This window comes from Impatiens glandulifera, chromosome 1, assembly GCF_907164915.1.
Source record: "Impatiens glandulifera chromosome 1, dImpGla2.1, whole genome shotgun sequence".
Classification (NCBI taxonomy): Eukaryota; Viridiplantae; Streptophyta; class Magnoliopsida; order Ericales; family Balsaminaceae; genus Impatiens; species Impatiens glandulifera.
Window position 1 is genome coordinate 69,758,923 of NC_061862.1, and position 23,740 is coordinate 69,782,662.

General features: G+C 29.0%; 5 protein-coding genes across 6 annotated transcripts; 4 read left to right on the forward strand and 1 right to left on the reverse strand.

Annotated features, from left to right (window-relative positions):
• LOC124931488 lies at positions 1-1,275 on the forward strand. The gene is made up of 4 exons (XM_047471970.1): positions 1-83; positions 745-908; positions 990-1,102; positions 1,170-1,275. The coding sequence occupies exons 2-4, from the start codon at positions 747-749 to the stop codon at positions 1,273-1,275; spliced, it is 381 nt and encodes a 126-aa protein (XP_047327926.1). The 5' UTR covers positions 1-83; positions 745-746.
• A 7,354-nt stretch (positions 1,276-8,629) lies between these two features.
• LOC124921554 (dehydrin Rab18-like) lies at positions 8,630-9,734 on the forward strand. The gene has a single exon (XM_047462230.1). It carries the CDS (start codon positions 8,652-8,654, stop codon positions 9,717-9,719), a length of 1,068 nt encoding a protein of 355 aa, XP_047318186.1. The 5' UTR covers positions 8,630-8,651; the 3' UTR covers positions 9,720-9,734.
• Positions 9,735-13,392: 3,658 nt separating this feature from the next.
• Positions 13,393-13,877, forward strand: LOC124921555 (abscisic acid and environmental stress-inducible protein TAS14-like). The gene has a single exon (XM_047462231.1). The coding sequence runs from the start codon at positions 13,408-13,410 to the stop codon at positions 13,810-13,812; it is 405 nt and encodes a 134-aa protein (XP_047318187.1). The 5' UTR covers positions 13,393-13,407; the 3' UTR covers positions 13,813-13,877.
• A 5,156-nt stretch (positions 13,878-19,033) lies between these two features.
• On the forward strand, positions 19,034-19,927 carry LOC124921412 (water stress-inducible protein Rab21-like). The gene has a single exon (XM_047462074.1). The coding sequence runs from the start codon at positions 19,084-19,086 to the stop codon at positions 19,648-19,650; it is 567 nt and encodes a 188-aa protein (XP_047318030.1). The 5' UTR covers positions 19,034-19,083; the 3' UTR covers positions 19,651-19,927.
• A 630-nt stretch (positions 19,928-20,557) lies between these two features.
• On the reverse strand, positions 20,558-22,395 carry LOC124921804 (pentatricopeptide repeat-containing protein At5g44230-like). 2 transcript variants are annotated; one of them, XM_047462505.1, is made up of 2 exons: positions 22,140-22,395; positions 20,558-21,953 (listed from the first exon to the last, which is right to left on the reverse strand). In XM_047462505.1, the coding sequence occupies exons 1-2, from the start codon at positions 22,380-22,382 to the stop codon at positions 20,745-20,747; spliced, it is 1,452 nt and encodes a 483-aa protein (XP_047318461.1). In that variant the 5' UTR covers positions 22,383-22,395; the 3' UTR covers positions 20,558-20,744. The 2 variants fall into 2 exon arrangements, with proteins under 2 accessions (XP_047318461.1, XP_047318460.1); XM_047462504.1 differs by having other exon boundaries at positions 20,558-22,395.
• Between the last annotated feature and the right edge of the window lie 1,345 nt (positions 22,396-23,740).

The following is a 23,740-nucleotide window of genomic DNA, read 5'->3' on the forward strand; positions in this document are numbered from 1 at the left end:
AACACGAAACTCCCAGGAAGAAGAGGTTGTCGATTCCTCTCTCCCTTGGACAGCCACAGAGCCAACCCTAATCAACGGGTTAGGTATACTTTCATCTCTCATTCTGATTCATCCACTTATTGAGTTGATTATCGTTATATATATTCTTATTTCTAATCAAATTCTAATGGAGAAAGGAGTTGTTTTTCTCTCTGTCTTTCTATGTAGGAATCAACCCTCTCAAATTTGATTATATATAATTACAGTGATTGAAAATTTTGAGTTTTTGTGGAAGTCTTTTGAATCTTAAAATTGATATATGTTTGTAGATTTTTCTGGTGTGTTTCTGTCTTTCTTTTTCCTATGTGATATCTGATTTCTTTTCTTTGAAGGCCAACTGTGAGTGTTAGGCTATAATTTATAGAAAATCTATCAATTCAATGATTAATTCTTTTTTATGTGGTTCAATCTCGCAAGATTCTGTTTTTCTGTTTTATCTTTAGGTTTTGGTTAAGGCAATTTGAACAACAAATGTTGAACATCTAATGATTTTAGACCAGCATTTCTTCTATTGTTTTCAAGCTCTTGAAGATTGTCAAGTTAGTGAAATTCAATTTCTCAAATGAATTTGTTTAGTTTAGTGTTCATGAATGCTAATATGGTTAATGATTTTCTTTTACAGACAGAGTATTTCCGTCAATTGCTTAAACCTGTTGTTACATTAATCAGCTTTCTATTTGTTTTTCTTTAATATCGTTGATTAAGAAATGAGCGGCATGCTTCATGGAGTTGAAAGTGCTCGGAGGCGACGATTTCATCATACTGGAGTCGATTTCTCTGATTTAGCGATTGGAACAGTTGGATCAACAAGTAGATCTTCTTTTTGTTTGTATTCGAGTAATTTCGCATCTCATAATAGCTTTGCCCCGGTAATTCTTCTAATTATAATTCTTCTAGTTAGTTGTTGTTGATTATAATTAGTGATTGAATCTGGATAATATATACAGTAGAGAAGCACAACTAACCAGATTTATCAAGTTGAAGAGCTTGGAGGTGTAGCTAGGGTCGCTAAAGATAGATTGGATGAAAGACTTAAAGCTCAGTGGAAATCTGATGCTAAAAGGTAAAACCTAAAATCTAATCCTAACTGACTTAATTATCCAATCATCAATTTGTTTATTTATTATTAGGATTGATGTGAGGAATAATAATGGACAGTATCACCGAGGGCTTTTCATGCCCTTCCAAATAATATTCAGTTATCATAGAGGGTTTTTTTCATGCTCTCGCAAATAATTTACAGTTATCACTAAAGGCTACATACGCCCTCGCAAATCTTTTTTTTTCACCGACAGTTATATCACCGAGACACAAGAGCATTTATCACTCTCGGGAAAGATTATCACTGAAGGCATTTCACCTTTCTCCGAGGGTTATTGATCTCCTTAATAATTAATTTTTTACTAGTGTATAAAAACCGCATGTGTATTAGTACAAAAAATAATTGTTGACGAAATACTGCCCATCATTTTTTCATCAATCTAAATGTTCCTCTACTGAATATCTTTCTAAAGAGTGTCGTAGGTTAAATAATTTCATATAGTTAGAAGGACGATTGCCATGACTCGACCATTCATTTAGGTAATAACGAGTAGAACGATAAGGAGCTAAAAATTCTGGAGTATTTGCTTATCTAGCATCAACTAGATAATAACTTCCTAAATAAAATTCAAATTTATTAGTATGTTCTTAATGCTAATAATATAAATAAAATTTAAAAATCAATACAAGTCGGCACAAGAAATTGATCCATTTCTCTCATTATGCACTTCGTAAAACTTTTGAATCTGATGATGAATCTTCTCATCCTGGAAGAACATAAAGAAATTTCAAACTCTTTCTATCACATACTCCAAAAACATTAGTTGTTATCTGTTGTTTCCTATTTCGATATCTACTTTGATCCTTAAGTGTAATAGTCATCTCAACATGTGCTCTATCTAAAGCTGTTGTTTCCTATTTCGATATCTACTTTGATCCTTAAGTGTAATAGTCATCTCAACATGTGCTCTATCTAAAGCTCCAAGGCAATCCTAACAAATTTAAAATCAAACTATATAATTTCAAAATTAATCTACAAATATACGTCAAACTTAATTTTGGTACTAACCTTGAACCACCTCCATTTATGATCATTCTCATCAATATTCCAACTTGATTAGGTAATCTTATAAAATCCTTAATTACTTAAATTGAGAATCAATCGTAGTACTTCATGAAAGCACCTACTAATTGTCTCTAAATAACGAATATAGTTATCTCCAAGTACCCAAAGTTTTACTCCATGTCCTAGTACAAGAAAAAACATGGCTACAAATTCTTCAACGATCACTTTGCTATTAGCCTATTATCGTGTAAACACTTTTTACGCAGAAATTCATAAAAAAATAGTAAAACCGTATTTTGTGAAACGTAATAAGTCAAAACAAGTCTTGTCTTTCTCTCCATATAATCTTTTTGACAATATTTTTCTTAATGTATTATTTCCCTCAGTGTCATATTGTGAAACTCTTGGTATAGGTTGTTGTTCTTGAAACCAATTCACAATTACAATATTGGTTTGAGTTATCACATTAAGAAGTAATCTTTTTTTACTTGTACTAAACTGTTATCATCCATTAATAATAATATACCATGTTCTACAAAATAAATAAAATTAAATAAGGTTTAGATGCACTAAATTGATATGCAATTGGATTAATAATATATTATAAATATGAAGAAATTAATTTTCGTGTATAGATAATAGATCTAAAACAAATGAAATTATAATAAAGTTTTCAATAATATTAAAAATATCACTAAATTAATTTTGTTACGATTTTTCAAAATTATTATAAGTATATTATACAATATCGGCATATTTTAGTAAACAACAAGTTATTGTTAGTTTGAACGAAGATTGAAGTAGATTATATTCTTAATTTTAAGTTAAAGTCATATATATTTCTTATATTTGTATTACTTTTAAAAACATAATGTCATTAATTATTGTAACGCTAAAGTAACACACAATAGAAGTAGTAAAGAAACATCATTACATAATGAAAACAAATTAAAACAATCAATTAACAATATCTAAGTTATCTTAAGCACTAAGAATAAACACGAGTCATAAATAAAATTCAACATCAAGTATCGAATTTGGTAACTTAAATCAAAGCATTAGTACATTAGATAGATGTAGTATATATATGTTTGGAGAAATAAAATTATGTGTTCTAAACAATATTGAAAATAGTAACTATTTGACCTAAACAAATTGTCTATTTTAATAGAGATCAAATAAGTCTTACTAATATCAACAAATATTTAGTAAAACTACATCCACATAAGAATAAACACTATGGTCTTTCTTTGTATATCAAAATAAGCCCACTGAAATAGGTAGACATGTTTACCGTGATATTGTTGTTTTGATATTGAAATAGGTAGACATGTTTATAATGGTAACACCGTACATATATAACTCAAAGAAATAAGTAATTATTGTTTAATCGTAAAGGAAAAGAGGAATTTATTAAATGCGGTAAATCATTAGAGAATTGTAGGTCGCGAGAAAAATTAGAGACATTGTTAGATCGGAAAAATATTGAAGGCTCACATACACTGTAATAACCAAACAATTTAACTATTTTGAAAACATATATATGGAAGGTACCTAATGTTGAAGAAAGGATGAGGTTATCTAGTTCCAAGTCTAGAACTAATTTCTTAAGGATGTGAGAGGTGATTTGGAGTCTGAGCTCGTCGCCGTCATTGAGAGATTCTCAAAGAAATCACAAAGAAACTAAAGTCCTTCGACTCGTCTAACTGTTAAGGCTCACATTATTTGCACCTGTAATTGTATATTGTTGATTTGGAGTCTGAGCTCGTCGCCGTCATTGAGAGATTCATTATGAATGAACAAATGAAAAGATTTAGCAGAGAAGAGAAGATTGGGGAAAATGAAATGCTTTGGAGTTATCCTACAAAAATTACAAGATTGTTGGTTCTTCTTCATTATAATTTTAGATTTTACAAATTTATCATATTATTTAACATTTACCTTTTCACTTAGTTGTTTTAATTTTAATGATGTTATTTTTTTATTTAATTTTTTATTTGTAACTACTTATTCGAGTTAATGATAATTAAATCATTTAATTTTTTTTAATAAATATAATATTGTTTCAGATTATAGTTTGAATGATTAAAATGTAATAACAAATGAGTATAAATAAAACACCTTCCACCAAATATTTGTGGTAATATTTCAACTAGGGATGGCAACAGGTACCTTACCCATCGGGTAGTGAAGTACCTATTCCCGAACCCGATTTATATTTTAATACTCGAACCTGACATATATCTCTACTTCTATCTCCATCCCTAATTTGTCGGTTACCCGATCCCCGATGGGTACCCTATCACCCAATTAAAAAACTAATTATGAGATTATAAAAAAACATAATTTTAATAAATAATTTTAAAATTAGTAATATTGAAATATTAAAAATATAAATAAAAACATTACATACCTACATATTTATTTGGTAGATGTTGAAGAATATAAACTAGAGTGAAAAAAAATGAAAGTTGAGAAAAAAAATTAAAAATTAGATATGAAAAATGATGAGAGAAAGCATGCAATGTTGTGTTATTAAAGTAAAGTTGAAGATAATGATTTTTGTAGAGAAATATTTTCTTAGATATACAAAAAAAAATTTAAAGATGGAGTGGAGTGTATTCATGATGATATTTTGAGTAAAATGTGAATAAGATCAATTTAAATGATGTATCATAGATATATTTGTAATGATAAAAATTTTGAAAAGTCACGTTAAGTTTTAATAATAAAAAAATACTTTAAATATTAATATTGTCGGGTATGGATTTGGGTTTCGCACATTCCCCATCTCCGATCAGGTACCTTCTCCTTTTCCATACCCGACCCCGAACCCGATTTATAATATCCGAACTCAGCGGGTACTCAAGGGTATAAGACATACCCGTACCCATTGCCAATGCCATCCATAATTTCAACTATTTTATGTCTGGATACCTCTCATATCTATAAGTAAAATAAATATTAATGCACGAATTTTCCTAGAAGAAACCTCAAAACCATGAATCACATAGTAAATACCCAATTCAACCACCCCCTATACTTCATGAAATATTTTGATGCCATAAGTGCAAAAAGGTATTCTCATGTGTTCTTCTCTTTAAATCCACTCAAAAAACCATTGGCATCATCTTGTTTTGTAGCAAACAGAGTTATATAAAAACCAGAGTTCTTGTTTGTCTCTCTTTAAGACTTTATAGATGTATAATCTTAATATAACAACTCGATAGCATAAACAGAGTTTTTTTTAGGTGTTTGGCTTTATTCTTCTTTTAAAATAAAATAAATATTATAAGTTATATCTTTTAACCTTTCTATAGCTCTTATTTTTATTTGAGTAACGACATGAAGAGCGAAACAGTTGCAGTAGCGAAGCAGTAAATAATTTGTCATTATACATGTCACATGTCACCAAATGAATAAGACGTTTAAGAATTTCTATTTATTTAATTATAGAATGTACATGGCACCATAAATGCATTTAATATTTTTTTAATTCTTTAATTGTTTAATATTTAAAAAATATATTTAGTAATTTATGATAAAAAATAATATTAAAAAAACTATTATAAATAATATTTTAAAATTATTAATATATATATTATTATATATATATATATATAATTTTTTATAATTTTAAATGTATTATAAAAAAAATTTGTTATTAAATTTATTTGAAATTAGACCAAGAGACAATTTCTTAATTATTAAAATGATTCAATCAATTATAACATTGTGAGTTAGTTAATGATAATTCATTGAGTTTATAATATATTTCATAAGAAAATGAAAAATTAAAGTGAAAAAGAAAACATCATATATATATATATATATATATATATATATATATATATATATATATATATTTAATTTATTTTATTTATTTTATTTTTTTTATTATTACTTATTTTTAAAATAAATAAATTATTAACCGAAAATATAATTAATTAAAAAAACAATTAAGAATTTTATATTTAATTTTGTTATTCTCTTAAATATATATTATATATATTAAAATATATATATATTGTTATTTGATTTATTATTATCCTATTATTACTCTAAAATAATATAAATAAATAAGTTAAGTAACAAAAATATATAAATATATATTTATAAATTAATAAATGAAGGGATAAATTATTAGTTAAAAAATAAAAAATAAATTAGTAATAAAGAGAATAGAAAAATTATTGATAAATAGAAAGAAAAAAATCATTTATATTATGTTTTATCATAGTGATCCTTCCGTGTCAATACCGTTTAGACTTCTAATTGTCTTTTAGCAAATCGTTCAATTATAATATTGTTTAATTTTTTTATTAAAAAAAAAAAAAAAAAAAAAAAAAAGTCTAAATGACATATTTGGATAACTAAATTTATCTTCAAAATCAACTTATTTCCATTTCCAGTTTCATCAAATATTAAGAAAATTACTTATTAAAATTAAACATTTTTAAATTAAAAATAATCATTCATAAAATAAGCACAATATTGTATTTCATTCGACTATACTATTTTTATAAAAGAAAATATATTTAAAAACTAATTTTTAGCAAAACTCAACTTTAGACTAGGACGACAATAAATATTTGTACATCAGAGACGATATCGGAGAGAAAGGAGGTTATTCGATCAGGTTCTTAGTTGAGAATGAGAAACGTGTGAAACTCAAACTCAATACTCAATTACGATAATATTAAAAATAAAATAATTATTTTATTAAGACTTATCAAGACTTTAACATGGTCACGAGAAACAACACAATATATCATTTATTTAAACTTTACTCACTCCCTAATCATATTTTTTTATGAAAATATAATTTATTTCTTATTAATAACAAAATATTATTTCTCTATGATCACATTTTATATTCAAACTTTACTCTTTAATTCTTTTTCAGTCTTCATTTTAACATCAAAATTATTACCTTCTTCAAAATCTTTAACACAAGTACATGGATAAGTAACATTTTCATTTTCTTTTAATATTTTAATATTATTAATTTTAAAATTATTTATTATTTAATTTAGTTATATATATATATTATTTTTTTAACTTTTAAAATCTTATAATATTTAATCGTGAAATGGAATACGCGTCAAAAATTGTGTACCGACAAATCAAAAATGTTGTACCGACAAATCGAAAATGGTAACAAAAATAATGATACACATGATAGAAATTAAGTCAAAACCTAAAATAAAAAATAAATTTGGGGACGAATATTTCATTGTCCCGATAATTTAAGGTATCTGTTGTCATTCATATTATAGACCAGTAAATGTTTGGGAAGAATAGCTATTTGACCGACTTGGATAGAGTTGTTAAATATAGTTATGTATTAGAGATATTGTATATAATAAATTGAAGAAAAAAAAATGTGTCATAGATAACACATCAAATATTAAAACTGTTATTGGTTTGCCATATATGGAGACTCTTATACTTCAATTTTTTAAAAGTGTTATCTAATAAAATAATTTAATATTGTAATTTTTTTTAATGAGATTAATAATTTAAATTTTAATATATAGTTTATTTATAATTATTAAAGTTAAGGATAATTTCAAATAAATTATATTTAAATAAATTTTTTAGTAATATTAAAAATTCTAATGTATATATAAATTTATTTATAATATATTTTATTTAAAATAATTATTTAAACATGATTCATTTCACTTATTTTAGAATAAAATAGTTTGTAACATTTATTTTAGTTTGAATTTGTTAAATAAGATTAATCATTATCTTAAAATAATTGATTAGTATTTATTTAATAAATATTTAAATAATTATTATAAATAAAATGTATTATAAATAAATTTATATATAAATTAGAATTTTTAATTTTATTAAAAGTTAAAAATACAATCATTTAAAAATAGTTTATTTATATAATCTTAATTTTAACCGTTATAAATAAAAAATATATATATTTAAATTATTTTATTAAATAATTAAGTTACAATATTAAATATTAATATATAATTAAAAAAATTAAAAATTACAATAGTTTGAGTTAGTTTAGTGCCTTGGAAGATAAACGTTTATTTTCTCAAACAGGATAAACCTCCTTAAGAAATAATTTTGTTTTGCTTTCTAATAATAGAAAGAGAAAAACACATATATAAATATATATATTAAAAAAAAAAAAATCATAATCAAGTTATATACAGAAAGCTATCATGTTGACTCATGGTCTTGTGCTGGCAGAGTCGAAGTAAACTCAGCATAATCTGTAACCGGACATATGACACATGTCACAATAGTTTATCATAAATTTAAAACGTGGCGCAATTCCATTGCATGTGAGAATACGTGTTCTCTTCCTATGCTATACACGTAACTACACTTAATCTCTCCCATCTAGATTTCTCTCTCTATTCGCCCCCTATATAACCAAAATCTCAATCCCAATATTTTCTCATCTTATCAACTTGCAATACACTAAAAATCATTTCTACAAAGTCATTTATATAATCAGACGGTCAAGAAGATGGCTCAGCATGGATCAGAGTACGGTCGCCAGACTGATGAGTATGGAAACCCCATTCGCAGCCAGACTGATGAGTATGGAAACCCGATTCGTCAGACTGATGAGTATGGAAACCCGGTTCAGCAAGGTCGTACTGGTAACAGGCCCGGGGACATGGAAATTGGCATCGGAGGAACAAGAGGAGGAGGATTGATGGCCGGTCAACACCAGCAGCAACATGACCGCCATGGCGCCGGCGACATGGGAACCGGAAGAGCCACCATTGGTGACTATATGTCCGGCACTGGAACTGGAACTGGCATCGGAGGAGGAGCTGGAACAGGAGGAGGATTGATGGGCCAACACCAGCAGAAACAGGATCGCCATGGAGCCGGCGACATAGGAACTGGAACCGGCACCATTGGTGACTATATCTCCACCCCGGGAACTGGCATCGGAGGAGGAACAGGAGAAGGATTGATGGGTCAACACCAGAAGCAACAGGATCGCCATGGAGCCGGCGGCATGGGAACTGGCATCGGAGGAGGAGGATTGATGAGCCAACACCAGCAGCAACAGGATCGTCATGGAGCTGGCGGCATGGGAACCGGCACCGGAAATATGGGTGACTATATGTCCGGCACGGGAACTGGCATCGGAGGAGGATTATTGGGTCAACACCAGAAGCAACAGGAACGCCATGGAGCCGGCGGCATGGGAACTGGCACCGGAACCATGGGTGACTATATGCCCGGCGAGACGGGAACTGGTATCGGAGGAGGAGGTGGATTAATGGGTCAACACCAGCAGCAACAGGACCGTCATGGCTCTGGTGGAGGCATTTTGCGTCGTACCGGCTCGAGCTCCTCGGAGGATGATGGATTTGGAGGGAGGAGGAAGAAAGGTCTGAAAGAGAAGATTAAGGAGAAGTTGCCAAGTGGGCAGAGGCAGGATCAATATCAGGGTCAGGGCACGGCGGCGACTACAACGCCGCCGTACTCGGCCACCACCACCACCACCGGAGAGTCCTATGAGAAGAAAGGAATCATGGACAAGATCAAGGACAAGCTCCCCTGCGGCCACCCATAGATATGATCATATAAATAAGTAAGATAATAAAACTTGCCACTTTGGTTGTGGTTGGAACTTGGAAAGTACGCGTACTATCTCTAGCCTAGCCTAGCCTAGCCTAGCAAACAACAGGTTATCACGTGGTTGTTTGTCTTTCATCTTAATGTTTTATTCGCACTGTTTTAAATGTTTTTAAAATTTATTAGAATAAGTTTTTTAAATAAATTTGTAATACTATGCAAGTTTCTATCATTTTCTCCTTAAAAAAAGAATTATCGTGTTTACAAGATCAAATGTTAAAATTAGTCATTGTTGATCCCTGGGCATTTGAATGATTTTATTGTGCACGATTTGACTTACCTAAACAAAATATGAAAAATATTTGTGTATATACATACCTAAACCAACATATGATATAGCTAGCTAGCTAGCTAGCTCAAATATCCTAAATAAGATGGCACATTGTCACATAAATGGATTCATTATATTTTTAGTAGTCTTATTCTGTAGTCTCAACTTGGGTCTTCTTTTGGGACAGATGCAATATGCTTAGCAGCATAATTTTATTGGGTCAAATTTCACTTCTCCATTCAGCTCAGTCAAGTCCAATGTCTGTCTTAGTGTAGAACATGATCTTGTCATTCATAACTACCACAATTTTTACTATTAAATCACCTTCATACTTGAAAGGTTAACAAATGATTGAAGGCAATTAATTAGAACCAACTAAAAGAGAAATAAAATATAATACTCACTTCCACTTAAAAAGAAACTTGATGGAATTCTTAAAATTCCAACTACAGGTTCCATCTTTTCATCATTGGAAAAAACAACTTCAGGTCAAAACCAAACACAAATAATATGAACTCATAATTCTCCGACATCAGTAAGTTTCATAGCACCTCCTAAAAGAAGAAACAAATGCCATAATAATATAGAAGAACTCCTAGCTAGGTAGGTACCAAATCTCAAGACAAAGTCATGTTCTATATATCTATTCAAATCAAAGAAAGTTACTGGTGCACTAAACATCATCAACAGAAAAAGTTTTTTAATTACTTATCAAACCCTATATATACAAGGTACTATTATAAGTCTTGGTTTCAAACAACAAGACTAAATTCTGGGGTTCAAAGTAAAGGCACTGAATGCATTTGAGATAAATTAACATAATTTTCTTCAAAATTATTCAATATGTGAAGCACATTAAGTATACTTTAGCTGATTTCAAAATAAATTCTTAATAGCATATACTGCCGACAGAGTCCACCATGAGATAAATTATAAAAGCACCAAAATTTTAAATCCATGATGCAATTACATTGTAAGGAATTTTTACATTTCCAAGGACATAGGCAACATTCGCAGGACAGAGGCAACACTAGAGCTTCATATCTGGCGGTGTCTCGAAAGCTCGATCCGGCAAAATCATGAAGAAATCTCACGGCTATTTGGCATCTGACAAGAAGTAATTATAATATGTTTTTTAGTGTTTATTTATGATGCATCCATTAACGTGATTAAATCTAATTAGATAACTATTAACAATCTTTACACAAGGTTAATGATTAGATGACAACACTTGTCCAGTTTAAGTTAAAAGTCAAGGCTATGTTTGGTGTGAGGGATAAGAATGTATACTTGGATAATTATATCTACAGTAATTTAACATTGTTGTTTGGTTGATTGTTATTTATATCTACATGATTAATTAGGTATAATTTATACCTTCAAACATGTATAATATAGTAACTAGTTTTACTAGTTACAAGTATGTATAATCTTTAATATTTATTTTTTATTATTTAGTTTTATAAAATTATAAAATTTTAATTTCTTTATTATATTTAAAATATAATAATTATAATATAAAATTATAACTAAATACTTATTTATATTTAACTATGTTTAATTTTTTAATTTAAATAATAATAATAAATATTTAATTACTTATTTTTATTTGATTATTTAATTTTATATATTTTATTTATCTCTATAAATAAAAACTTATATTTTTTAAGTGTAAAAAATTTAAATGTGAAAATTATATATATATTTAATATATTAATTATTTTAATTAAAAAATAATAGTTAGTTATATATAAAATTAATTTATAATTTTTTTTTAAAATACAAATATTTATAATGATACAAAAATTTTAAATATAATTATTAAATATTAATTAATATATAAGTTTTATTTATATAACTATATAAGTTATCTCATGCATGCACTTTAGTATAAATGTCATTTAATGTCCTATTTTAAATGTTTGTTGGGTCTATCGACTCACTGTCCTTGTGTGAGATAAAAACTCAATCACAAGTTTTATGACATGTGAAAGAAGATGTGGAGTGGAGCATTGTGCAGGAAATGCGTGTGGAAAGAGTGACCGAGACTGTACGATCGACTTTTAGATCACCATTTCAATAATCATGTTAAATAGGCACCCTAGTGCTTACACTCATATATAAAATAATTTAAATCATATAATAGTATTATTTATTTTAAAAATAATTTTATATAATAATCAAATATTAATTTTAATATAATTAATAATTAAAACTATTTGTAAGATAAATATTAAAATAATAATTAAAAATAATTTATATAAATATAAAGGTAAAATAGTCTTTTATATTTTTTACTACTTTCTTATACCACTAACCAAACACAAAATAATAAAACCTATATAATTTATACATATTTTATATTCCCAACCAAACACTAATAACCTATATAATTTATACATCTTAATACCTCCTTACAATTTATACCCATTACAACTTATACCTATATAATTAATACCATCTACCAAACGCTACCTAGGCGTACAACTAGCTAGATGTTAGACATAAATATTGGTGAGTCCAAACCATGTACTAAAATAAGAAATTTAAGTCAAGAATCACACAATACAAATGCAGTTCAAATAAGTGAAACGGAAAGAAAAGGATGATGTTTTTAAGCTGCCGAAATTGTAATATAAGTGTATGCAATAAAACAGTAGGTACATGGTAGATCATCAAATCAAAGTTGTAATATTAAGAAGTTCAGTTGTTAAGGCTTATATGTGTTTCATCCATTTCTCTCAAAAAAACATGGATAGTTAGAATCATATATAGCCAATAGCAAATATTAAATCATACTTTCCACATAACTTTAATTTTATTGCAAAATGAATGACATTAATTTAAGGATCACACAATACAAGATAGTAGACAATAAAAAGAGAGGCAAGATGAAAGATATATAAATGTTAATGAATTGGCAGATTTATTTCAACTATATATACGAGCATATACAAATTATATATATAATAGCTTGCTCCTTTGTTTAGAATATAAAATAATTTATGATAGTTTCAAATTATTATTATATATAGAAATCGTTAGCGTAAAGACTATCATGTTGACTCATCGTCTTGCGCTGGCAGACTCGAAGTAAATCCTTCATTATCTGAAGCCGACACATGACACGTGGTCATAATAATTTACAACGTGGCGCAATTCCATTGCATCTGAGAATACGTGTACCCTTCTTAAGCCATGCACGTAGCTATACTTAATCTCCCCGTTCGTATCTCTATCTTCTCGACCCCCTATATATCAAGAATCCCAATCCCATTATTTTCTCATCTTATCAACTTGCAATACACTAAAAATCCTTTTTACAAAGTCATATACAAAATCAGACTGTCAAAAGATGGCTCAGTATGGAAACCCGGTTAGTCAGACTGACGAGTATGGCAACCCAGTTCAGCATGGTCATGCTGGCAACAGGCCCGGTGGGATGACCGGAGGCATGGGAACTGGTGGTATGGGAACCGGCACCACAGGTGACTATATGTCCGGCACTGGAACTGGAACTGGAGGGATTTTGCGTCGTTCCGGCAGCTCGAGCTCGTCGGAGGATGATGGACTTGGAGGGAGGAGGAAGAAAGGGCTGAAAGAGAAGATTAAGGAGAAGTTGCCTGGTAAGCAGGATCAATATCAGGGTCAGGGAACGGCGGCGCCGCCGTATTCGGCCACCACCGGAGAGCCCTATGAGAAGAAGGGAATCATGGATAAGATCAAGGACAAGCTCCCCGGCAGCCAAAACCGCCCATAGATATATCTCTCTATATATATAATATAATAAAAAAGCTTGCCACCTTGGGTGGAAAGTTCTATCCCTAGCCAACAGTTAACAGCTTGTATGTGTGGTGGTTTGTCTTTCTTTGATCATAAATGTTTCAATCCACTGTTTAAATAAAATTATAATTTGCATCAAATCATTTCTTTTTTGTTACCACCTTCCAAAAAAGAAGTAGAAACAAATTTTGTGATTGTATTTAACTGTATGCTTCTTAAACTAATCAATTAGTCAATTTTACTCGCCATTAATAGAACAAATAATTACAACGATAGCCAAATCGCGCATAACCTCGAGCTCACGAGCTCATACTCCTTCCATCCAATAAGAGGAAACTTCCCAGTCGGTAGATCCAGTTCCCAAAAGGAGGTGTCTTAATTCCCATATTCTTCATCGCTTATTTAAACAAATCTCTAACTTCCGCTTTCCTATAGCATCTAGTTCGCTCCAACAACTCAATCCCATATGTTTTTTCATCGCTTGAATCAATTTTCTCGCTTCTAATTACACGAAGCGGTCCTGATTGATAGGTTAATGATCGAAATCTCCTCCTAGATATTACATTCTTAGTGAATGGAAATAGTAGTAAAGAGTTGAGTTTCGGCAGAGGAGCGAGTCTAGATAATGAAAGGATGAGACTTGAGTAAATTCTCATACTCTATCTATCAGATCAATAGAAATTTCAGGAAAAATACATACAATTTTTTTATAAATGAGGAAATTGAATAGATAGAAGACAATTAAATAACTAGAAGAAAATTATGAAGAGTTGGGATAAAAAAAAAAAAAAAAAAAAAAAAAAAAAAAAAAAAAAAAAATTTAATATTTTGTTTGAATAGAAAAATAATTAAAGTAATGTGACAAATTAAAAATATATAAAAATAGGTAGATATTAAATGTAGCAAAAAATTTGACGTTTCATACAAATTTTATACAAATTTGATATTTTTTTTTTGACAAGTATATATATATAAATAGAATTTTGATACTTAATAAATAAATTTGACACCTTCTTACAATTTAGTAGGTAAAATTGACATTCTATTTAGGGAAAAAAATTATCTAAAAATTTGACGTTGTTTCACATTTTTGTTATTTTATACAAATTTTATATTTTTTGACAAGTTAATATATATATATATATATATATATATATAAATAAAATTTTATTACTTAATAAATAAATTTGACATTTTTTTACCATTTGATTTTGATTGGTAAAAAATTGACATTCCTAAAAATTAGGTACTCTAATTAAACACTTCCTTGTTTGGGTATATAATTAATTGTTTGAATTAATTCCAAATTAACTTATTCCTATCTCAATCAATTAAATTAATTAAATACTAATTTATCCCATAACTTCCCTCCATAGTTTGATTCTTATCTTAAGCCTGACCTCCATTTATCGTAAGAAAAATCCACACAAAAATGTTAAAAAAAATATTATTGTTGTTACTTATCTTAATAAATTTTAATTATATTTATAATATTTAGCAATATTTATATTAACTTACTCACTAAATAATTTTATTCAAATAACAGGTAATAAAATATTATAAAAAAATTATTTTATTTTAAAAAAATTTATAAGATTTATAATTTTAATTATATATAGAATTTTATTTATTTAAAATATATAGAATTCTTCTTCTTTTTTATTTATTAGAATAATTTGGTGATATTAAAATATATTATATATTTTAATATAATTAATAATTTTAATATCTTTTATTAAGATTAATTATTTTAATTTATATATAATTCTATTTATAATATATTATTATTTTATATATATATATATATATATATATATATTATCAAATTTATTAGAATAAAATCAAAAATATTAAAATAAATTTATTATCATAATTTTTTTATTACTATTTAGTACTTTATTTTTATATTTATTTAATAAATATTTAGTAGTTATTCTAAATAAATATATCATACATAGAATTGTGTATATATATATTAGAATTTATTATTTTTTAAAATTTTAAAATAAAATATTTTTGTTAGAATAATTGTTAATAGATTATATATATATATATATATATATATATATATATATATATATATATATATATATATATATATATATATATATATATATATATATTAAAATTATTAATCTTATTAAAAAATATTTAAATAAAATCATAATTTCAATATATTTTATTATTTATTTAGTATGTTTTACAAGATATTTTTAATCAAAAGAATAATTGGTTTTTGTGGTTGCACCTATATATGATATAGTTTGTTCATTGACTTGAGATCAAAAAGTAATTATCATTATGATATAAAATTACATTATATATAGATCCAGAAACTAATTTAGGGTAAGAAAAAATTGGGAGACTTGAACTTAAGGAATATATATATATATATATAATGACAAGTGGGTTAGTCATAAGTGTATGTGGATCTATAAGGCTTGTGTCATTAATAATCACATAAATATTCAAATTATGGTGTTGTGATATGATTTATTGCACTAATAATCATATAAATATTCAAATTATTAATAATTATTTATTTTCGTTTGTATATATTGTATGTTGTTTGCAAATATATAATAGTTTTGTATTTAAATTAATAAAATAATATAGTGCAGTTGGTTAATGTTTTAGCATCATTAAAATTGTAAATTTAAACTTTGTATAAAGTAATTTGGTCCCTAAACGGCTGCATAGCTCAACTCATCATAGAACTGGGCTGACCCGACCCGACCCGACCCAACCCGATCCGGATTGCACAAAATTAATCAGTTGATTTTTTCGTGATTATTTCCCTTGTAATCTCTCATATGTTCTCTTTCAATGAAAAATTTGGTTCTAACAAAATGAATAGGAAAGAAGAAAAGGATTGAAGAGGATTAATTAACACATTTTTTACATCTATGAAGCCTCACATAAATTGTATGGCTCGTGACAAAGACATTTCTTCTTATTATTATTATTATTATTAAATTGATGAGTTAGTAGAAACTTTTTTCTAAAAAAAAAAAAAAATTCTAACTTTAATATAGAAACTAGCTGTAACTAAGTCCAAAAAAATAAATATTACATGCATGCATATAAAGTTTGTATGTGTTTAAATTTAAAAAAATTATTAATATTCTTTTATTAGTTGTTAGTAATTAGTTAATTTGTTAAACTATATATAATCTATTATACTATTATATATAATCTATTATACCTCCTTTTATCGCTTAAAGAAGAGAAAAGTGCGTTGGAATTTGTGTTAAAACCTAGTTTCGGATTCTTCCCTCTCTCTCACTCACTCAATATGTACATATGTTTTGAACTTCTTTTTCTGGTTCTTCTTCTTTCACTTTTGATCTTCAGCGCCTGATAATTTCCAGCTTATAATAATATTAATTGGTCAAAAATAGTATATTGAAAATGTCAAATATAATCATATCTTCTTTTCAAATAATCCGCGGTCCGACCCTCCATTATCTCTCTCTAATGTATTTCATTTTATACTATTTATTTTTAAATAATTGAGTTAAAATGACAAATATATATATTTTTTAAAATATTATCTAATAATGAGTTTTAAAGTTTAATAAATAAAAATAGACAGGAGAACAACTAAAATAAACTAACAAACAAATATGTCATTCAAAGAATAAATCAAATAAAAAATACCAAATTCTAAAAGAATTATAAAATTTTGTAGATGAAGAAACACATAATATTACATGCATGCATATAAATTTGTATGTGTTTAAATTTTAAAAAATTATTAATATTATTTTATTAGTTGTTAGTTAATTTGTTAAACTATATATAATCTACTATACTATTATATATAATCTATTATACTATTATATATAATAATATAATAATATATAATAGTATAATAGATTATAAAAAATTAACTAATTACTAAAAACTAATAAAAGAATATTAATAATTTTTTAAAATTTAAACACATACAAACTTTATATGCATGCATTTAATATTTGTTTTTTGGGACTTAGTTACAGCCAGTTTCTATATTAAAGTTAGGATATTTTTTTTTAGAAAAAAGTTTCTACTAACTCATCAATTTGATAATAATAATAATAATAATAATAAATGTTTTTATCATGAGCCATACAATTTATGTGAAGCTTCATAGATGTAAAAAATGTGTTCATTAATCCTCTTCAATTCTTTTTCTTCTTTCATATTCATTTTGTTAAACCAAATTTTTCATTGAAAGAGAACATATGAGAGATTACAAGGGAAATAATCACGGAAAAAACAACTGATTAATTTTGTGCAATCCGGGTTGGGTCGGGTCAGTTCTATAATGAGTTGAGCTAAGCAGCCGTTTAAGGACCAAATTACTTTATGCAAAATTTAAATCTACAGTTTTAATGATGCTAAAACATTAACCAACTGCACCATATTATTTTTATTAATTTAAATACAAAACTATTATATATTTGCAATACAACATACAATTTATACAAACGAAAATAAATAATTATTAATAATTTGAATATTTATATGATTATTAGTGCAATAAATCATATCACAGCACCATAATTTGAATATTTATGTGATTATTAATGACACAAGACTTATATAGATCAACATACACATATGACTAACTCACTTGTCATTTTAATTTATAAGAGTCAAATTTCACTTACTACTAAAATTTTCATATTTTATTTTAAATATTAATATGATTGTAAATAAATATGATTAACTCATCAATTAATATAGGATTATTGAAGTCTTTGGTAGTTTAATTAAATAAATGCCATTGACAATAAATTTGAGTAAAAAAAGTAATTTAGTTTTATTTTGCTAAAAGAATAAAATATATATATATTCTCTCACAATCAAGCTCATTTGGAATATTAACAAATTTTTATTTGTTTAACTTTTATTTATTTATTTTTGGATAGAAAGATTTAGCGTGAAGACCATCATGTTGACTCATCGTCTTGCGCTGGCAGACTCTAAGTAAACCCTGCATAATCTGTAGCCGACAGTTGACACGTGGTTACAATAATTTACCATAAATTCACAACGTGGCACAATCCCAATAAATCCGAGAATACGTGTACTCTTCCTATGCTATACACGTAGCTACACTTAATCTCCCCTATCTAGATTTTTCTCTCTTTGCCCTCTATATAACAAGAATCACAATCCCAGTATTTTCTCATCTTATCAACTTGCAATACACATAAAATCCATTTTACAAAGTCATATATATAATCAGACGGTCAAGAAGATGGCTCAGTATGGATCAGATTACGGTCGCCAAACCGACGAGTATGGAAACCCCATTCGTAGACAGACAGATGAGTATGGCAACCCGGTTCGTCAGACTGATGAGTATGGCAACCCTGTTCAGCATGGTCATGGTGGAAACAGACCCGGTGACTATGGAGTGATCGGCGGCATGGGAACCGGCACGGGCACGGGAACCATGGGTGACTATATGTCCGGCACGGGAACTGGCATCGGAGGAGGAATGATGCCCGGCCAACATCAGCAGCAACAGGACCGCCATGGAGCCGGCGGTGGGATTTTGCGCCGCTCTGGAAGCTCGAGCTCGAGCTCATCGGAGGACGATGGACTTGGAGGGAGGAGGAAGAAAGGGCTTAAAGAGAAGATTAAGGAGAAGTTGCCAGGTGGGCAGAAACAGGATCAATATTATCAGGGGCAGGGGCAGGGAACCCATTATCAGGGGCAGGGTCAGGGCACGGGATACTCGGCCACCGGAGAGACCTATGAGAAGAAAGGTATCATGGACAAGATCAAGGACAAGCTCCCCGGCAGCCACAACCGCCCATAAACATAGATATATATAGTTTTTAAGTGGGGGGTTTGATATATGTAATATAATAAAGTAAAAAAAAAAAAACCTTGTTAGTTTGGGGGAGAGGTTTCTCTCTCTTGTTGTGGGGTTGTTTGTAAGTCGTCTGTCTTATGTGTGCGTTTTGTTTTTATTTTGGCTTGTTTAAATGTTTGTTGTCTCTTATTGAGTCTCTTTTTTAGGGCTCATGTTGACTACTATATATATGTTTTCTTATAATGGTTTGTTGGTTTAAATAAAGTTTTTCTTTCTTTACTTTTTAAGTCATCAAATCTCACAAAACTAGATTAAATATATTTTTAGTATATATTATACAGTTAATAATTCATTTAAATGAAGAACACGAGAGCTAATGTTTCTAGTTTTCTTAAATTTGAAGAAATTCATATAAATTGGTTTAGTTTTCTATAACTGTTTAGATTTTTATAGTTTAACTATTGATCAATAACTGTATCATAACTTAATCATGCATATATTTCTTTAATTTTAACTATAATCAATCAATCGGTATATATGACTGATTTTCCTTATACTAGCTTAGAAAGCAATTAATGGATATTGAAATTTGGTTGGATTTCTTGCCATTATTATTTGTAAGTTACAAGAAATTGTTTTTTTTTTTTTTTTTTTTGTATATTTTTGTTATATTATTGAAAATCAAATAACTTGATACTTTTGCAGATTAATAAAGTCATTTAATTTAATCCAATACTGTAACAATTCAGGTTAGGACACTGATGAAAAATTAATTTTGGGCCATGTATTTTTCTCCTATCAACATAATGAAACTAATTTCTGATTTAATTTCATTTTAACCTTTAAATCGGATTACAAATAAATAATGAGTATAACTAAAATCGCACTAAATTATCACCACTAACTAATATGCATCTATAATACATATCATTACAATAACATTATATATTTTTTAAATTTAAGAAACTAAATATCACCCTAATACATTTAGAATACAATCAAAATTACATTTCAATCTAATTACATCAAATCTTTTAATTTTATTATCTAAAAATAATCTAACACAAATTCTGAACCTGTTATTATGCCTAATTCAACTAACTCTTTTGCTTGATTTCGTACCCATGAAGAGCCAATGTATTCAAAACAACCTCCAATTCCATTTTAATCTGAGCAGACTTATGATAAATCATATCCCCGGCCACAAATTCATAAACAACACCATTCCTTCCTTCAAACAAACTGAATCCAGCTTTCTTCTTCAAACCTTTCCTCTTCATCAAAACCCTAACTTTCGAAACCTCATTCCACATTCCAACCGACGCATAAATGTTCGAAAGCAACACATAATTTCCAGCACAACTCGGTTCAATCTCAAACAAACGCCCAGCCGCAATTTCACCAATCTCCCAATTCCTATGAATTCGACAAGCTCCAAGAAGCGCTCCCCAAACGTCTCCTATCGGTTCTATTATCATATTCTTGATTAAACTAAGAGCTTCCTCCAAAAACCCTCCTCTCCCGAGAATATCCACCATGCAAACGTAATGATAAGAAGTCGGTTTCACATCGAACCGTTCCTCCATCGATTGAAACAGGTTTCTTCCTTTCTCAACCATTCCAGCGTGACTGCATGCAGTTAACAAACCGATGAACGTAACCCCGTTTGGACGAGTACCCGTTTCTAACATCTCGCGAAACAATTGAAACGCGGAATTAGCACAACCGTGGATTGCCAACCCGAGAATCATGGAGCTATACGAGTATACGTTCTTCGATTTTGTTTTGACAAACACTTGGCGTGCGTCGTTTATTGAACCGCATTTGGAGAACATGTCGATTAGGGCTGAACCGACGATAACGTTGTAAGGTGGTCCGAACCCTGATTTTTCAGTGACTTCACGTACCCAATTCGCGTACTTGAAAGCCCCAATCTGTGAACAAGCGGAAATCACACCTACTAAAGTAAATTCATCTGTTTCAACTCCTGATTCTTGCATGTTCTTAAAGAAGTTCAATGCCTCTTTCGGCATATTGTTTTGAGCAAAACCAGTAATTATCGATGTCCATGCTACCGTATTCTTCATGGGTAAATTTTCAAACATTCCAACCGCTGATTCCATATCCGCGTTCTTAGTATACGCCACGATTAAAGACGTCCATGAAACGACATCTCTTTCTGGCATTTCATCGAACACCTTGAGTGCGTAATTCAGTAAACCACATTTCACATACATTTCAATCATGGAATTCCCAACGTATAAATCCGAGTCGAACCCGCCTAGAGTAATCGTATGTACGTGAATCTGTTTACCCAAATGGGAATTTAGAACAGCGGCGCAAACTTTGAACATGGCGGAGAAAGTAAAGGAAACAGGACAAGTATCGTTTCTTCTCATGTTAACGTAGGTAAGAATCGAGTCTTTGAATAGTCCTTGAAGAGAATAACCACGAATTAAAGCGGTACAAAGAAAGGGATTGGGTTGTTTTACCTGTTGAAAGATGAGACGAGCGTATGAATCCATTGGAGTGCCCAGTTTAGTGAGCGATCGAACGAGTTTGGTGAGGAGGAAAGAGGATTCGATGAGACCTTTACGAATAATGTGGCCATGGATTTGTTTGATTCGATTGAGATCATTGCAGTGATTAAGAAGATGGAAGAAAAAAGGTTGCTTTTGAGAGAGCAATTCGCGAATGATTATCGATTGTGGCTTTGTAGATAAAGGAACAACCATCTCATTTTAATTGTTTTAGTCTATCTCCGGACTCATAAGCTAACTGAGATTATTTGGTATATGTTTTATTTAGAAAATTAAATAAAAAGAATTGTTACAAAAATCATAAAAAATTACTATCTAACAAACATCATTTAAAAATAAAATAAAAACATTTCCCAATTTTTTATTTAATTTTCATCTAATTTTTTTTTTTTTAATTTTTTTTATAAATGAGAAGAGGAATAGCTCATTAGATCCATCATCCATGTCAATTCGAACTTCAAGTCTTAAGGGACATCTACTTTACCTTGCTCAATAGGCGAAATAGATTCAAAGGGTGGAGGAAAGAGAGTTCTTTGAGTGATAGAGATTTCGAATAACTTCTCCTACGGAAAAGTAAGTCGATATAGTGAAGCTAGCCTATTAGGCGTTGTCTATGCTATTTATAGAATAGTGGTCAATACTGCTTGAAAGTTTGAACCAAGTCTTGGATTAAAAAAAAAAAGTAAGCGCAGAGAATATTGAGAAAGATCCTAAATTTGGTTAACTACTTTAGGAGTGCCGACTCCAGGCTAGAGAAAAAATAGGTTATGAAGCCGTGGAGTTTACAGCAAAAGTTTTATTTTTAGTCATCGATGGCTAAGAAAGATCCTTTCCTCTCACTTGTGAAGTCACGTATCATAAAATGAAAATCTTTTTAGTGTGCCATGAGTGAGGATATCGAGATTTGGTTGATTCAGTATACTTAATACAAGATCGAAAAGAACGCATTGGAAGGTCAACTCGAGTTACTTTGGTTAGTGCAATAGGAAGGAACTTTCTAATGTCAATACGAACAGAAGTTTACTATGGTCAGTGCACAGTGTAAGAAAAAAGCGCTTAGTTTCGTTGGAAAACCAATGCTCATATTTACTTTCTCTCGCCTTACTTCTAAAGATACATATAAAAGGTTGGAGAGAATGACTTTCTTTTATAAAATTCTCTCCTTTTTAAAGTTGTGCAAGGTGGCAGTCACCCAGAACGCTAACAAAATGAAGGGGATTTACATGCAACCAAGTTTTTTTTAGTGATTCAAAGGCATTCTTATCATTTGGTAGATCCAAGTCCATGGCCTATTTCGGGTTCACTCGGAGCTTTGGCAACCACCATAGGAGGTGTGATGTACATGCACTCATTTCAAGAGGGTGCAACACTTCTCAGTTTGGGCCTTCTATTTATCCTATATACCATGTTTGTATGGTGGCGCGATGTTTTGCGTGAATCCACGTTCTAAGGACATCATACCAAAGTAGTACAATTAGGACTTCGATATGGTTTTATTTTGTTTATCATATCGGAGGTTATATTATTTTTTGCTTTTTTTTTTACTTCTTCTC

Bases quoted from the DNA above. Each gene is read 5' to 3' on its own strand.
- LOC124921554 (XM_047462230.1), top strand. From the start codon at position 8,652: ATGGCTCAGCATGGATCAGAGTACGGTCGCCAGACTGATGAGTATGGA.
- LOC124921412 (XM_047462074.1), top strand. From the start codon at position 19,084: ATGGCTCAGTATGGATCAGATTACGGTCGCCAAACCGACGAGTATGGA.
- LOC124921804 (XM_047462504.1), bottom strand. From the start codon at position 22,382: ATGGTTGTTCCTTTATCTACAAAGCCACAATCGATAATCATTCGCGAA.
- LOC124931488 (XM_047471970.1), top strand. From the start codon at position 747: ATGAGCGGCATGCTTCATGGAGTTGAAAGTGCTCGGAGGCGACGATTT. The intron at 909-989 runs GTAATTCTTCTA...TATATACAGTAG, and splicing joins CTCATAATAGCTTTGCCCCG to AGAAGCACAACTAACCAGAT. The intron at 1,103-1,169 runs GTAAAACCTAAA...ATTTATTATTAG, and splicing joins TGGAAATCTGATGCTAAAAG to GATTGATGTGAGGAATAATA.
- LOC124921555 (XM_047462231.1), top strand. From the start codon at position 13,408: ATGGCTCAGTATGGAAACCCGGTTAGTCAGACTGACGAGTATGGCAAC.